The 18,508-nt window shown below is 37.0% G+C and overlaps 1 protein-coding gene across 1 annotated transcript in view; it reads left to right on the top strand.

The window, feature by feature from the left end:
- Positions 1-247: 247 nt before the first annotated feature.
- Positions 248-18,508, top strand: part of LOC124948344 — a 39,226-nt gene continuing 20,965 nt past the window's right edge. The window contains exon 1 of the mRNA XM_047491820.1: positions 248-2,707. Coding sequence (XP_047347776.1) covers positions 248-2,707 — 2,460 coding nt within the window. The remainder of the gene's footprint in view (positions 2,708-18,508) is intronic.

Raw genomic sequence — 18,508 nt, forward strand, 5'->3', positions numbered from 1 at the left:
GAACACGCGACCCCAGCACGGATTGTCCGCGCGAGTTCGCCACGACTCCTTCCTCTTATCATCGTTTGTATCGTTATCGCCTACGTTATCGCCTCACGTACGTTCTCGCTTCCTCGCCGATCCTCGTTTCGATCGGTGGACGGAGGAAAGGAAGGAGGACTCCTTCGGAAGCATCATCGGGGAGTCTCAGCAACGACGAGAACGACGTGGAGAACACGGGGACGTTAGAGTCCCCGATCTCGTGTCCATGCGGCTCGACTCGCCCGGACTCACGGGACCACCCACGACGACGAGAGGAAAGAGGAAGAGGAAGAAGAAGAAGGCGGAGGAGGAGGACGACGAGGAGTCTCGCGTCGTCTATCGTTGTTGTTCTCTCTTTCGTCGGATCGCAACCCCTAAACAAGAACGACGTGGTAACTTCGTTATCGCCGAGCGGCAACGTCAACGACATCATCGGCATCAGAATCAGCATCATCGCCGACAACAACAACAGCAGCAGCAGCAGCAGCAACAACAGCAGCAACAACAACAACAACAACAACAACAACAACAACAACGACGGCGACGTCGTCGGCGTCGAAGACAGCAGCTGCACGGAGAACACGAGGACGGGCCAGCAGCTAGAAACGCCACTGCCTTTCGCGCCTCTCGCCACCCTCCTTTCCGCAGTGTGGTGCGCGCGCGTTATCACGCGGTCACACCGACCTTGGAAGCCGAGCAGGGAGAACGCCGAGCGGATCGGCTCTCAGCGACGCGACCACAACGACGACGGTGGGCTGTTGCTCCTACCTCCCAGTCGAGAAAGAAAAGGGGACTCGCTGGACGCCGTAGAAGATCATCTATTTTCAACGATCGAATCTTCCTGCGTGGTTACACCGTCGAACGTTTCTCGGTACGCTCTTATCCCGCGTCAAATGGATTCGCGAACAGTGCGATTTTTCTCACGGGTACTTCTTCTTCTCTTGATGTGCTTGCTAACACTGCCTTTAATGACGACGACGATGACGAGGACGAAACGGAGAATATATCGTCGTGCCGACGGCCGACGATGGACGCATTCGTCGAATCCTCGTCGACGATCGAGATCGATGCTACGCGATGTCACTCGTGGACTATCAAAAATAGTGGAACCGGAATCGGAACTGACGACGCAACCGTCGTTAATCGCTGTACATCGGCTGATTTATCAAACGCTGACAAGAATAGAAAGTCTTCCAGCTATCGTCTTCAACGAGAAGAGAATCGAAGCGATAGCTTCGAAGAACAAGGAAGAAGAGTCATCGTCGACGACGTTGACTTTGAACGTGAAAGAAAGAGAAGAAAAGAAAGAGAAACTCAAGGAAACAACGAGTATCCTGATGGATTTCCACAATCGACTCATAGTCGGAGAGAAGGAAATTGGTCGAACGAATCTAACGCGAATCTTAGGATCGTCCTCGAGGAGAGTATTTCGAGAATCGCGTATCGTCGGCGTCAGGAGCAACAATGTCAACAAAAACAGCAACATCACCAACAGCACCGCCACCACTACCATCACCATCACCACCAACAACAACAGCAGCAACAGCTGCCTCGTCGCGGCAGGAATTACGGACTGCTCCTTCTCTTGTACCTCCTGACGTGGCCGTTGTTGTGCTCGAGCAACAGTTCGAGCCAACATCCTTCCTCGGCTGGCTTTGGACAAAAGGCGGGTACCTTCAGCAGGGGTGAGAACCTCATACGGGAACGAAACGACAGCGATAGAAATAATAGCAACAACAGGAACAACCACCACAACAGCAACAGCAACAAAACGACACCGAGAGGCTCACCGTTGTCCTCATCGTCCAACAACGCGGTGCAACAATACGTTCAAAGCGACGAGAACGATCAACATCGTTATCGTCAGGAGGCAGACTCGAAGGCTCAACAAATGGAAATTGAAGAGTTTTATCAGGATCAGCAGGCTATCCCTGAGACCACTGACGCGCATCCTTACAACGAATACGCTTGGGAGGTGAACCAGATAAATCCTTGGCTGTCGGCCTGCGATCTGGCTGGTCCAGCGCCGGCCGATCTTCAGGGTACCTGTGGTCCACCAGAAGCTCCAAAGATCTGTCCAGGTCCATGCAAATTAAAATCGCAAGGAAACGAGCCCGAAGCTGGTTTCGTCCAAGTTATTAAGAAACTAAAAGCTATGGAGCAAAAATCGAGGGCAAGGAAGAAAGATGGTGATCGTGGTAACGATCTTCATGGCGAAGCGAAGGAACTGGCGAAGGAAAGGAAAAGGAACTACGAGGACAATGACGATAAGGATGGCGACGAGGTGAAGCGCGATCGAGCTAAGCCCGATGATGGCGAGCGGGCGGTTCCGGAACAGTGCCTTTTTTATCTCGAGGAGTCGCACAAGAGAGACATCTGTCGGGACGATTTCGGCCGGGCCAGTACGAGAAGTTTTTTAACCCCAAGGGAGAATCGATATTGGTTCATGAGTGGGTTGCGTCTGCGGCATTGCTGCGAACACGCGGTGGTCAACGCCCTGGCGCCTGGTAAGGGAGGCCCGCTCGAGGACGTGCTAAATGGCGGCCGGAAATGCGCCGATGCTTTGGAAAAGCTGTTTCTCGTCGACCAGCTCGCCGCCAGATTACACTGCGAGTTCGAGGAAGTCCTGGCGCGCTACGACTGTGCCCAGCCGTACTCGGTCATCCACAATTGCAACCACTGCAAGGTATAAAAAGTTCCTTCCGTGTTACCATTTTTTCATATGTTTTCTTAGAAAGAGTAAAAATCTAGCCTTTCTGAGAATCTCTATGGGAACGAACATGTCTACTTCCTACTAACACCTGTACGTTACTATAGATCTTGAAGATCTACAAGAATCATAAGATTTCAAGATTCCAGATTGATATATATATATTTGAGTTTCGCAATATTGCTAAATCTGCAACATTGACAAATAGCAGGAATTCTTCCAATGAAATGTTTAGATCTCTCTCTCTCTCTCTCTCTCTCTCTCTCTCTCTCTCTTTTTCTCTTCTTCTCTATCTATCTTGAAATTTGTAATTTGTCGAAGAAGACCATTCTTAAGGAGACCATTCGGTGTGACCCCCCATCTATAATGATTGCGTCTACCCAGGCCGAATCTAATTTCCACGCTGATTGTGAGAATGGAAATCACCGGTGTGCCCTGGAAAGTGGCACTTCGTCGGCAAATGAATTAACGAACGGCTGTTTCTCGTTTGGCTGATAAAGACCAGTTTATAAATTGCTCTCCCGGAGTAGCTCATTCAGCGAATGTCAGAACTATTTCCAATTATGCTATATCGACATGTCCGCTTTGCAGTTCGCTTTTCATATACATACCAGCATAGTATTGTCGACGTTGGCAATCGACTTTGGACACCAGAGATACGCACTTGTATACGCGAGGCATCTTTATTAATAGCTCGAATTTTCATTGATTAATTTGCCATTCTTTTTGATATATTTGTCTTCTTTATTTCATTGTTACACGATTACTATAGGATCATTTAAAATGAATTCAATAAATCACAAAGTATTGACATTTATTTGTCTACTCTCTTTTCGATCATTATAAGTACCAACTTAAAATATACTTTTCGTTGTCACTTCGAAGGTAATCTCGGCTTCCGATGATTCTCATTGAAAATTGACGAAAGCTTTTCGTAGAAATGTCATTGGTTCTGCCATAACAAAACCATCCATCGTCTATTTCAAGGAATACCTATGTTCACGTAAAAAGGCCAACATCTTTTTCGACATCTCGAAAATAAGTCGGCATTATAGCTTAGAGAATATGGCAAAGGTCAAGTCGAGATTCCTTTATCTTCTTCATCCACATGTCCTCCATTTTTGAAGGATCCTTCGTTCGAGAAAGTCGACTTGGTCCATTCTTAGAAAAGTAGACCGGCGCTTTTCTCTAAAGTGAATCGTCTCGAAGGAGACTAAATTTGAACTGGAGATTGAAATAAATAGAAAGAATCCGTTAGTAAGTTCTCGCATTAAGGCACAGACATTATCGTGAAAAGTAGACGTTGCTCGATATCGATTTAAATGTATTCTTATCTTGATCCCTATTACCAGTTATTTTATTACCATCATCTTCCTCGTACCAATACATTGGTGACCCTATTGTTATATTTGTCAATATAGTCTTCTCTTATTAACATATATATATATATATATATATATATATATATATATATATATATATATATATATATATATATATATGTTAAATGTCTCACTTAGTTTTACGATCTTATTACATATACCTAGTCTATCTACATTATTTTTCTAAGTTCTTTTCGTAAAATTAATTTATACAAATATTCGTTAAATCGATCACATTACAAATAAAAATAAAAATAAAACGAGTACCGATAGTTCGTCGAGGAAATCTAAAATAAATTAATGACGTTGTTAGTTAACAAAACATTTATATTTTCCTTTATCGTGGCTTTATGAGCATATCAGCTCGTTCGAACGCGAGAATTCCTAGGTTATCGAATTTTCGTATCTAACACACATGAAAGTCACGAATGAAATCGACACCAGTGTGATTCCAATCACCCTGATATGTCATGCAGCTATCATTACGCAAATAGAAAATGATATATCGTTGATGTATATAAGTGTCCTTTTAACCGGGAAAATATTGCAATTAGTTTGATCTTCGTTGATCATTGAAGATCGTTGATCGAAAAAGATCAAGGAAGCATTTGTATTTTATCTTGTAAATTTCGAATTTTTTAATCTCTTAAAAAAAAAAAGTAAAAATAAACAAATAAAAAAGAGAGAAGGGAACTATTTCCAAGTCGTGATCATTAAATTTTAATCGTTTTATTAATAGTCAAAATTTCAACGATTCCACGTAATTTATGAAATCGATCGATGACGATGACGAAGATGACGACGAGGACGACAATGACGACGATAACGATGAAGACGACGACGACGACGACGACGAGGATGAAATGCTATGCAGAAGCTATTTATCGAGTTTCGTTGAAATTTATGCGAGATTAAGGTTCCGTCGATCGAGTTACAACGACATATCCGCTCGTTGTAATCTTGTGCCTCGTGGCATCTTACCCCCACTATCATCGTTCTCTCTCCTCTTTCCACGAAGGGCTCTGCAAGGCGACGGAAAGTCGTTCTAGTGCTGATGCGACGTAGTGGATTCAAGGAGGGAAAATAGGTAGATAGATAGATAGATAGATAGATAGATAGATAGAGAGAGAGAGAGAGAGAGAGAGAGAGAGAGAGAGAGAGAGAGAGAGAGAGAGAGAGATAGGGTTAGATATAAACCAAGGTGGATAGACATATAAGCTAGGCTGTGGCACCCTTAATTGAGATCATCTTACCACAAATAATTGCATCTATCTTCGGCTTGGCATCGGCCAACTTCTCTCCTTCTATCTATCTAACACATACGTAGGTATACATACTTACACTTACAACATGTGATGGCCCAGATAAAGTGTTGTTATGAACTGATTCTCATCTAAACCATTATTGAGATTGTCACTTAAAAGTTATATTTCTTTGCTTTAAGATAAGACATGGATTGAACGTATTTAATATGAAAAATATTGCATTGATGGCCAAGGTAATAATGAATTAGGTATTATCGTTACTTTTCATATATCGATCGAATTTAGAAAATTTCACAAGGTACAAATAAGAGAATCTTATTTTCCTCTTTGTTTTTTTTTTCTTTCTTTCTTTCTTTTTTTTCTTAAGATTGCCATCTTCTTCTTCTTCTTCTTCTTCTTCTTCTTCTTTTGGAAAATATTATTCAGAAAGGATCTTATGAATAGATTTAATAGTCATGTTCTATTTAAGAGCCATTGCCACGAACCAGTCGTTATCTCTAACGTGGATTCAGGAGCTAATGCAAGAGATTAATCGATGGTCAAAGGAGCACAGGGCAAAGTTGGCTGGTTCATTAATCTCCGTTTTCGATCAGGCTACCGTATAGACAGACGACTGTTTACATACTAACGCTCTCTACGTTTGCCTGCTTCTCTTCGGTTGTCGCACAATGAAAGCAATTGCAACGTTTGATTTTGACTATCGATAATCATGATTATACCTACCCACAATTCTCCTTTGTCTTACTTACAAGAATGTAAATCTAGTCAAATTATTCGCAAACAGATATTAAAAACCTTCAATGAGTATTACTTATATAATCGTTTCAATAATGTACTCTTCAATAAATATTTAAAAAAAAGAAGAAAAAAAAACAATAGAAAAGTGAAAAAATTCGCTGAATTTTCTACTTCATTTCGTGACAGAAAATTTAATGAAAAGTCATTCTATCTGTAAAAAAAAAGGAAAAATGAAAAAAAAAGAGAGAGAGAGAGAGAGAGAGAGAGAGAAAAAATAAAAAATGGAATACCTATCGTCAGCAGACAAAAAATTCCAAATTTATTTTAAAAATCATTTTACCGAACGAATGAACGTTTCACTGTAGTTCGGAAAAATTGGTTGGAAAGTACAATCACTGTCGCTTTCATCGGTGAAAATATGATTTAGAAAAAAGAAAAAAGAAAAAAAAAAAGAAAAAAAAAGAAAAAAAGTAGAGCACAAAAAGTCGACGACAAGTTGATCCTTGTAAGGGTGAGACGAGGGGGAACTGGTCGGAGGGGTGAGAATTTCATTCGCATGGCTCGAACAGCTGCTGGTGGAACATCCGTATGGACCAGCACAGTTATTGGATACGTTTCAGAGCTTCCTCCCCAACTTTCTCTCTCTCTCTCTCTCTCTCGTGTAATTTTGCTACGGTGACAATTTCGCGTGTGTCCGCGGTCTAGCGGATTGTGAAATGTCATTCAAGGAACGAACGTGCAAGTGCAATTACAATATAACTTATTTTCACCTGATAATCGATCGTTCGATCGACCGAATTCCAAAACCTCTATTTTTCTTTTAAAACTTCCCTTTTCTTATTCTTTTTCATTTCGATTTTTAATAAATGAAAAAAAAGAAAATGAAAAAAAAAAAAAGAAAATAAACAAAAAATAAATCTCATAAATCGTCAAGAAAGGTTGAAAAAAGAAGAGCTTAAGCGTTAAAACTAAACTCTCTTCTATATATATACCTTTAGCATAATCAATGTAAAAACGCCTTCCAATTACGTATCTCTGTAGCGGTAAAAGGGTTATAGTTTGCAGAAGCAACACTTTTCCTACGTTAGAGTTACGTTACCATGGATGAGCCGGTGCAGTGACACTAGAGTAGTTAATATCCCTGCGACCTGCACTTTTCTCCTCTCTACCATGAGTACATATGTATGTGATATTGTATATACCTATGTATACCTAGATATATAATATATACATATATATATATGGGAATTAAAGTTGTAAATAATCGAACTATCGTTTCTCGTAAATTTGTCGATCGATTTTCCGATAAGTCATTCTTTTTTATCGGAGTTACATATTTTTTCTTTAAAGAGATAGAAAAAGAAAAAGACATAAAGAGAGAGAGAGAGAGAGAGAGAGAGAGAGAGAGAGAGAGAGAGAGGAGAGAGAGTTGAGTGAATTAGATAAACACATTTGTTTAGAATTTGTCTTCTTCGTTACGTAAACGATATCGTATATACACCTATTCATTATATGCTATTTAATCAACAATTGAATTTCTCCAATCAAATCGATCGATTACACTCTTTTGATAATAAGTAAATATTATCGATAAAGTCTGCTCGTAAGGATTGGTTTATTTATTTATCTAGATGATAACCATCCAGTCTAGCTGTTGTCCCTTTCGCGTGTCATCGAATCGCCGTCCAAGTGTCACTCGGCTTACTAACGATGCTGCATATTAACGATGCGTATATGGAGTTGCGGCCTGTCGCACGCAGACGTCAACCACTTCTCTTCCATCCCTTCGCATCCCACCACTCCCCCTCGATCGACCCTAGAATTTCGCATGTACTCTACCACGCCTCTATCTCGTATGCAAGAGTTGCATATACATACGCTCACGTATTCCGATTTTCTTTGTGACATATTCATTGTCTCGTCTTGAACAGTTAAAAATTATTTTTCATTTATGTTTATTTAACTGACTTATAAATTAATCGTTCAATTCGATCGTCAGATAATAATCATTTATTATCTATCTTTTTTCTTTTATGTATACATACGTATACATATATTTACGCTTTATAGTATTTACTAATTCTTTTCTTTTTTTCTTTTTCTTTTTTTATAAATTTCATGATTTTTCAAACATTAACCTATTTTATTTGAATAATTTTGCAACAAAACAAGCAATTTCCAATTGGTCATATTTATATTATTTTTTTTTTTTTTTCGTAAGAAAGAGAAAAATCCCCTTTCGGATTTTGATAATCTACGATTTACACTTACTTTTAAGGATTTATTTCCTCGTTTATCATTCCGTTCCGACGGAAGTCCATTTCAACTTCTTTTTACGATCACGACACGACAGCTCTCTCCCATTCCAAGGAACTAAGTTGTCCCACAGGACTCGCTAATCAATTATTCACTTTCCCTGCGCTTCTTCGCATAGGTATATTCTACATTTTCCAGAGATTATACAGAGTGTTTAACAAAAATTTTACAACACTCATGAACCTTATCTATAATTTCTCGTTAATTTATGTTTAAACGTCTTTAATCAATGCAAATAAAGTGATTCGTTAAAAGAATATTTTTTATCAAATTTTTTAACGCGTAACATCAAATTTATCATAAATCTCTTTAAATAATTCGACATACTATATATTATCACATTAATATAATGACACAAATAATGTTTTATAGTTATATCGAATTAACATCGTACGTTGTCATTACTAAAAGTTTACCTTTAATTTACGATCAGTTCAATTACGGCCCGACAAAGTTATCGTGAATGAGATTTACGAGGGATTTTTCTAAGTGCAATATACAAAAAAAGAATAAATAAATAAAACAACAGGAGAGAGAGAGAGAGAGAGAGAGAGAGAGAGAGAGAGAAGGATTAGAAGAAGTGAATATCACCTCTCATCGAACGTTTTCTTTTAATAAGGATTACGTTTTAAATAAGGGTCACGTAATTATAAATTCAAGATGAATTAATTCCCTTTGTTCAAACTTTATTTACTTTTAATTCATTTATTGATAGATTCGAATCATTCGTCGTACAATCATATGATTCTAAAGAAAATGTTAAAAGATTTAAAAAAGAAAAAGATTTCAATGATTCGTAGGTATAAATCCAGACAACGAATAGTCATAAATAATTTCTAAAATTTCATGTTCTTCGATCATGTCCAATTTGACAAATTGCCATCTAATTACGTACTAATTGCGTCGATGCGTAATGGCTTGCTAATTTCTATTTCGAAGCCTATGTGTTTCCGAAATTTCAAAGCAAATCATTCTTCGTTCTTGTCTCCTGCCATATCAAACAAATTTCTCTCTAACATTTTTTGTTCGTATATAAATAATATTTAACACAATACTATATAATCAAATTAATATATTATTTATCAATTTATAAAGATATCAATAATTTTGTAAATTTTAATAAAAGAAATCTTCATTAAAATTCAATCGAATTGTAAAACGATGATCACGATTGATCACGGTTACGAAGTCCGATCGCAAAAGCTGCGGTTTCTTCGCTCGAAATAATTAACGAAATTGACGTCAAAAGAGATGAGGAGAAGAGTGGGATGGGGTGGGATAGAGTGGAGAGGGATAAGGGAGGGTTGGAAAGAACGTCTTCGCGTTTCACGATAGCCAAGCAAAAATAGGCTCCGTTGTGCCGGATGAGGGCCGAGGAGAGGCCAAGGAAGGGTCGAGGAGGGTGAAATTAGGGATGGAATCAGGGGATAGGTGGGGATGAGTGCGACAGGTTGCAAGGCGCAATCAATAGTGAGATAGTCTTCTCTCTCTCTCTCTCTCTCTCTCTCTCTCTCTCTCTCTCTCTCTCTCTCTCTCTCTGTCTCTGGCTCTGGGTCTGTCTCTGTCTCTCTACCTATCTCGTTGCTCACGGGCCGTACTCACCACTCGACTCGTCGATATGCAGGGAAGCTCGTTATACACGTAAATCGCAGATTCATCGAAATTATACGAGAGAATTCGAGCAGTTGATCGTTCGACAATTCATAAAGTATATCATCATTTTTAGATTATTACGTGTTTCATACTTTATCCTTGGGTATATATATATATATATATTTATTTATTTATTTATTTGATCATTCCGATGTGCTCTGGCAATATGACTTCATTATTAAACGATAACAATGATTATTCAGTGAATTGATTATACGTTATAAATATAACAAGTGAGGAAAATGTGTTGAAATTTAACATTAGTTGTAAAATTATATCGTTTACTTTCGAAATTCGAGCAATTCTAATATATATTTAGGGACATATAGGCATTAACGTTACTTAATTTTCTTAATTCGTATTAAACATGATACAGACAATATCCTAAGACATAAATTTTATTCGAAGGAGTGTTCACTCGCAAAGCAGCTTTTCAACAATCAAGAGAAAAATCCACGTGACTTGGAACGAATCGACTGTCGCATACCATTCTCGAATAACCATCCGTTATTTTCGTGTCCATTCTCTCTCTCTCTCTCTCTCTCTCTCTCTCTCTGTCGTTTTCCCTATCTCTATCTCTATCTCTCTCCCTCTTTCTCTCTCCCTCTTTCTCTCTCTTCATTCGAGTACCAATCGAAGTTTTTCTTCTTTTTATGTCACGATTCGAACCAGGCAAGAGTCCCTGTGCTCTACGTCGAATGGTTAGAGGGGTTGGGGATGGCAAAGAACGAGGGTGGATGCACCAACGGAATTCTCGAAGAAAACAAGTAGACCCATATATCGAAATTGAAAAACACCAGGGAATTCCTTTACGGGCTTAACTTCGTGCATTTTGCGCTGAGGTTTCTCTTCTCTCTTCTTTCTCTCTCTCTCTCTCTCTCTCTCTCTCTCTCTATTTTCCTCTTTTCTTTTCAAGAAGTAAAAGAGTAGAAAAACTGGGCCTTCGTCCAACATATCCTGGCTCCCTATCACTGTACTTGCAGTTTATTCGATACACTTCCTACGAATTCCGATTCCGAGCTCTCGTATCACGTGTTTCTCGAATGAGAAGACTCTGGAATCAATATGAGATTTTGGATATATCGTGCTGTAGCGACTTAGAACGACATTATGTGATTTTTATCATTTCTAAGTAAATTAATCTTTAATATTATTTCTTTATGATCTTAATTGCAACTTGTTTCTTTTTTTTTTTTTTAATTTGATTTCTTTCTATAACGAACGAAATCATTAGAAATTCGAGGTAATAATTCATTGATAATGTTGTTATATTAGAAAAAAAAGAAGAAAAAAAAAACAAGAAAAAGAAAAGAGAAGACAACTTTTGTTCTGATAATGATTTAACTTTTATCGTTAAGTTTAGTTATCGAAAATATCGATTACTTCTTCGTAGAAACTAAAGCTAGAATAAAGGACTTAGAAAGAAGTTTTATTCTGGAAATATATATTCTACCATAATATGGCTTTCGGTCGAACATGCGGACAACCTTCGACTCGATATTCCCGATTATTATCGGTTGAGACTTTCGAAATATCAAGAGTCGTGCAAGCGTATCCACGTTGAGTACGTGCCTGACCAATAACTGACTATACTACTGATGATCGAGTAGCGCTTTCAACCGGTTTGAGAGTTTCGGTCGTGGTTCTATATAGATGTATACAATACATATACAATGTAAAGGATGATCGAGATATTTGGAATATTTCGAACGATGAAAACTTTGTTAATTTTGTTAAAAATAAAATGGCATCAATGTGATATCAATATACTATCGTAAGTCAATACTTACGAAGAATATATCTAATAGTTACGAAGAAGATCGATGAAACTTCAGAATCACGAAGTTTTTTCTGAAGTATCGTAGAAGTACTGAAAGGAAGAAAGAGAAAACAAAAAGAGAAGAAGAAGAAGAAGAAGAAGAAGAAGAAGGAAAAAGAAAAAGGAAGGTATAAGAGAGTTCAAATGAAAAGGAAAGATGAAAAGCTCGGCGCGATATAAACGACATTATATCGTAGATGCGAGACAATTTACGAAGATGTCCATTTTTCTCGATATCGCGTTTCGTACGGAAGTAAAACGTAGGATCAAAGTAAAGAAAAGAAGGATGGTGCACGACTCGATTTATCTGATTGCGGAGCTCGTAGCAAAGGGTTTTAGAGCAAGTAAGAATGAACGAGAAAGAAAGAGAGAGAGAGGGAGAGAGAGAGAGAGAGAGAGAGAGAGAGAGAGAGAGAGAGAGGGAGAAAAAGAGAGAGAGAGAGAGGGAAAGAGATAGCTGGATAAAGGAGGAAAAGCGTTGTTTAGGGTTCGAGCTGTAGAAAAGTGGAAATATATAACTAAAAGTCGACTCTCTCTCTCTCTCTCTCTCTCTCTCTCTCTTTCTTTCTCTTTTAGTAAGTGGGCTGCTAGAGAAAAGAAATATACGAGTGTTAGAAAGAGATGAGCGAATAGGGGTGAAGAGATGAGATAGAAGCAGGCTTTCGAAAGAAGAAGAAAAAGAAGAAGAAGAAGAAGAAAATTGCCGAAGGAGTAGTTCTGTGTGACCGAAATGTGGATCAATATCGGAAGCTCCAGGCCGTCTTCGATGTCGACGAGCCCAAAAGCGCGCCCTTTTCGTTCCTTCCACCCTCCTTTCTCGATATGGACCATCCTTACCGAACGAACTAACTATATCGTTACCCGATACATTTCTAATCCTTTATAATTTAAAGATCCGATTTTAGGTATATAAAGTTGATACGCTTGTAACGAGATAATATAACGACGAGAGGATTCTAATATTTCTTAATACAAATTTAATCTCTTCTTAATTAGAATATATTGAGAATATTCAAATATTCATCCTTCGATTCATTTACGAGATGGAGTATAGATTATTACGAAATTAAATAATTTTTTTATAGGATATATTACATAGAAGAAAAAAAAATGAGAGAGAGAGAGAGAGAGAGGAGATAGATAGATATCGTCGGCGCGTTTATTCGAATAAACTGTTGTCGCTTCATCTTGGGGAGAAAAAATCGTTAACGGCAACGCAGACCTCTCTACGATCTCTCTCCTCATTTTCTTTCGAGCCTCTCGCTTTTAGGCTGTATACATATTCTCCGACCGAGCGATTCATTTTGCCCTCGCAATTAAATGCTCTTACCAAGGAGTACAGAAGCACACACAGAGACGCACACAAAAACATTTATATCTACGTATATACCGACGGACTACTCTTATGAGTGACGTCAAACCAGAGTACATAATAAACTTTCTTTCTCTCTCTCTCTCTCTCATTCTATCTAGCTCTCTTTATTTCTCTCTTACTCTTTCTCCTCCTACGAACGTTTCAATCCCTCGTAAAAGGTCCGATCTTATGAAATTCCTTTCCGATCGTTGTCTAAAAAGACCGTCGTTACCTTTCACAATCTTCCTTCTCCTTCCTTCCTTCCTTCCTTTCTTCTGTCCTTTATCCGAACTTTGCATTAAAATCATCATCATCATCATTATCATCATCATTATCATCATCGTCGTCGTCGTCGTCGTCGTCGTCGTCGTCGTTATCGTTATCATCGTCATAGTCATCAGTAATCAGCAAGGAGAAGATTTAATTAAATTTTTATACTACTTCCCCTATATTAGGTATCACGAATAACAAGATTAATGATATTTCACATAAACAATGCATTGTATGGCCAATAATGTCCAGTCGTAACATTCGAAGTAAGGGAGAAAACACATACACATTTATAACATATCGACTTATAGGACATAACAAAGTATAAAAGAGCAAGAAAAGTTTTAATACGACACGCGTGCACATAGGGCGATGTCAGTACTATTCGCTGTCCCTTTTACTTTTGTTCCCCTAAATTTCTCCCTCTATCCTTTTCTCTATTCCTCCCGTCTAACGCTACTTTTCTAGGATTTCAGAGGGAAGAGAAGAATCTTCTTCGAGCAAAGTTTCTCAGTCTAATCATGAAACGATCGTTCTTTCTATCTACCTTTATTTCTTTTTCGAAACGCTCGATAATCCCTAGATACTAAAGTTGCCTTTATTTTTACCCAGTTTTATTGCTTATTGTATTGCTTTTTATTCTTACGTTCCATTATTATTCTCGTTTTTATTTCACTTTCTATTGTTGTTTCGTCGATTTTATTGTAATAATAATTTATTTCTTTCTTTCCTCTCTTTTTTTTTATTTTTTTTTGTTTTATTTTTTCTTTTTTATAATTAAAATGATGAAAAAATCCTCTTATGTATGCCATCGTATATATACTATCTGATATCATGATACGTTCATTCTCGGTCACAATCGAAATCGATTTTCGAGATAATAAAGAAAATCGAGAATATCTATTCCTTGGTGCATCGTAACACACGTAGTTATGCGTCAGAGATAAGTAGAGCGAGAATTGTGATAACAACACGCACACACTTCAAGCTTTTGTTCTCTCCAATTCTATCGTATTTTCACGTGGTAGATTTGAATTGCAGGTGATAATAACAGTCCGAATGAAAGCTGATTTTTCGGTCAAAAATTTCACTCCCTTTTTCGCGATCTCTATTAGCAAAGATTAAAATTTATTTAATAAAAAAATGAAGAAAAAATGTTAATGCAAAGTAAATTTATAAAAGGAATTATAATATCCCTTTCTCTCTCTCTCTCTCTCTCTCTCTCTCTCTCTCTCTCTCTTTCTTCCTCTCTCTCTCTCTTTTTTTTTTTCTCTCTCTCTCTCTCTCTCTCTCTCTCTAATCATAGGTTAATCATTTTATTTTATACGTGAATTGATAAATTCTTTTGAACTTTTCATAACTACACATAATCAAATTTTTATATTAATATTTTATTCGATCGAAAGAGCAATTTTCATTTTTATTTGAAATAATAATGTATGAATGAAAAATTTACTACGATAAAAACTCTTTCCAAAGAATTCAGTTCAAAGAGATTAACGATATTCGTATTTCGCCATGTCGAAACGACGAATGATTATGGTCTATTATTAGTACAGTAACTGCGACACACTACATGGCCATTGTTGAACATCGTCGAGGATACGTGCTTGGAATGGTTAACAGACCTTCGAAAAACAGTTTGGAGGATGAACAACCAATTTCCTGAGTCGAATTCGTGAGAATTAGCTGATCTTCAATGGACTGTGAGAAACAATTTTTAAAATCTTGGCAAGATATTTCATCGGGTTTTTACATTACTGTTTAGTCATATCCAAAAATATTCCTATTTTCATTAATCATTTTTTATTCTCATTTACACATTTTAGCTCGAGTTATTAAAGTATTTTTTCGATTAATCTTTTTCTTTTCTTTTTCTTTCTTTTTCTTTTTTTTTTTTTTTATTCTTTTTTTGTTCTTTTTTTCTTTTTTTTTTCGTCGTTTCATTACCGTTCGCCCAACATTTAGAAACGTGTCCAAGTTCTAAAATACGAACCAATATCCGCTTAGCTATCACCATTCAGCAGTCTTACTAACTCTTTCCGAGTTCTTCTTCTTCTTCTTTTTTTTTTTTTTTATTATTCGTGTCGTGTAATATGAAGAAAAGATCGGAACGAGAGGGGTAGATAGAGAGGGTAAAAGGGTATGAGAAAAAGGGCGACGGTGACGTAACATTGTTCTTTTTCAGTCTCTCTCTCTCTCTCCCTCTCTCACTTTCTCGTAACGGACGATATACGAGTCGTGAAAATGTACAGGGCCAACGATAGTAAGGTCGCCATGGGAGTACTGAATGCTTCTGTCGCATTACGTTTCTCATCTCCAATGGCCGCCATAAAGATTAAAAACTCGACCATACGAGAACGAAGTTTCCCGACCCTACGCGTTAGAAACGTTGAAAAACCATACCATTGGAATTTTATTATGTAACTTCGTTTTCCTTTTCCTCTTGCAAATTTATCTAAACGTTCAAAAATATCACGGAGATCGATCTTTTGTAATAAAAAATTTCGACCAATTTGATTATAATTTTTGGATATTACGCGTAATTTTTAATTATAATATTCAAAACTCCAATTCGATTATTTTCGGAATGATTATTCTCAAAAAACCAAAAAAAGAAAAAATCATTTTTTTTTTCTCTTTTTCTTCTATTCTTTTTTTTTTGTCTTTTTATCAAATCGGTCAACATACATTTACATAGATTTTTGACCATTGAATGCATATTGTTGATACTTAATAAATTATTGTACGTGATAAAAAATTTCAAGTACGTTCGACGTTCACGAAAGAAGAAAGGGGTGGCAATTTTTATTCTTTCTTCTTTTTTCTTTCAAAAGTGACACTAATGCGTTTTCAGAGACGGTCGGAAAGAGATAGAAACCGAGGTCGAAGAGGGTCCAACATGTCCGTCCATCACCTTCGTATTCTACCTAGGCATCTCTTACTCACTCTGATTGATTGTACCTTACACGTTGTAGCAGCCGATCCCGAGCGTCTTGCTTTTCCCTTTTCCCTTGCTTTAACATTGTTATCTTACACCGACAGTCTATTCTATTCTATGCTTTCTCACCTTTTCTCTCTCTCTCTCTCTCTCTCTTTCTCTCTCTCTCTATCTTTCTCTCTCTCACTTATACACCATACCATAGATGGTGCGGACGACCGTGGTAGCAATTAACCGATCGGTAGACGCGAGGGAAATCTTCTGAGTCGCTGGCTCGAGTGAAAGTAATAGGAGTAAGCAAAAGAGAAAAGAAAAAGAAAAGAAAAAAACAGACAAGAAAGGAAAGAAAAAGAAACAGGAAGGAAGGAAGGAAGGAAGGAAGGAAGGAAAGGAAAGGAAAGGAAAAGTAGAAAGATATGAGAAAAGTAAGTTATTAGTCAGAGATTTGTCTTTCGTAAATTTTCATCCTACTTTAGCTTTGAGAGAAAGAAAAAAAGAGATACTTCTTTTTCCTTTTTCTCTTTCCTTTTCTTTTTCTTTTTCCTTTTCTTTTACTTTTCTTTTCTTTGTTTCTTTCTTTTTTTTTTTTTTTTTTTTTTTTTTTTTATTCAGTATCAACGACACAATTTTTCTACTCCACGTTGTCTAGAAATTTACTTTCTTTATTTCTCTTCAATGTCTTTCTCCAATCGTCCGGAAAGCTTTAGCTTACATATAAAAGTTCAATTCGATTTGAAGAAAGAGAAAAATAAAGGAGAAATTAAATGAACGCGAATGCCTTTCGTTTATCTTCCTCGACGATCGAGCATATCCTGTTCTGAGTCGATGTCTCACGAAGGTAAACGATTGGACGTCGCGTCGCTCTTTATCTTCCATCGCTTTTCACTAATTCTCGTCTATCGATCTATCCCCGTTTTCTGTTTACATACAACCGACCAACCAACCAACGAACCAACCAAGCCGACGTATCACCTTGATAGAGAGACCATGCAAATCATGGACTCATCTCCTCTTTCTCCCTTACTCCCTTTCTCTCTCTCTCTCTCTCTCTCTCTCTCTCTCTCTCTCTCTGTTTCTAACTTCGTCGTCTAAATCCCGATAGAAAATCCTACCATGAAAAATTCCATCAAGTCACTCTTTTTATATAATATAAAATAAATATTTTATTATTTGTATCATATATATTAACAACATGATCGTACTCGCAAATGAAAATTAATAACTATCGGATTTTGGGACTAGCGAAAAGGGAGATAGAAATTCTCTTGGTTTGTGCGGCCTGGAATGAATTATGAGAGTGGTAGGAGAGAAAAGCGGAGTATGGAGTGGGAGGTGGGAGTAGGATGGAAAGAAGGAAGGGGATAAAATCTCGCTGGTGGTGATCGTGTTAAATTAATTACATTGCCGTATAGGAGAAACAAGGATAAAGGCTGTTGGATAAAGCAGTACACCTGTGAGCGAGAGAAAAAGAAAAAAGAAAAGAGAGAGATAAATGTACTTCGTGTCTAGTTAAAATCGTTATTTTATATTAACTATATCTAGTATACTTTAAGTATATAAATATGTTTAATAAAAAATTGAAAGCTAATTAACTAAACCATACATATATTATATCTATATCTATATATATAAATAAATAAATAAATAAATATATATATATATATATATATATATATATATATGTACGTACGTGTACTTGCATTTATTAAGTTTACATGGATAAAACGCGTATGTATATAAATTGTCGAGAGAAATTGTGTTAGAAAATATGGAATGATTTTTGTGAGATTACAAAAGTACCGTTAACTATGAAGATGTTTCTATGTATAAATATCGTCATTGTTGACATTATCATTTAACGAATATATATTGTGTTTTATATTATATCATATAGAATACGATGTGTCTCGTGTACATTGACTTGCTGCGTTTTAATCGACTTTCAAAATAATCAAGATATATATATATATATATATATATATATATATATATATATATATATATATATATATACCACGATCGTAACGTCATAGAATGTT

The sequence above is a fragment of the Vespa velutina genome, chromosome 4 (genome assembly GCF_912470025.1).
Source record: "Vespa velutina chromosome 4, iVesVel2.1, whole genome shotgun sequence".
Classification (NCBI taxonomy): domain Eukaryota; kingdom Metazoa; phylum Arthropoda; class Insecta; order Hymenoptera; family Vespidae; genus Vespa; species Vespa velutina.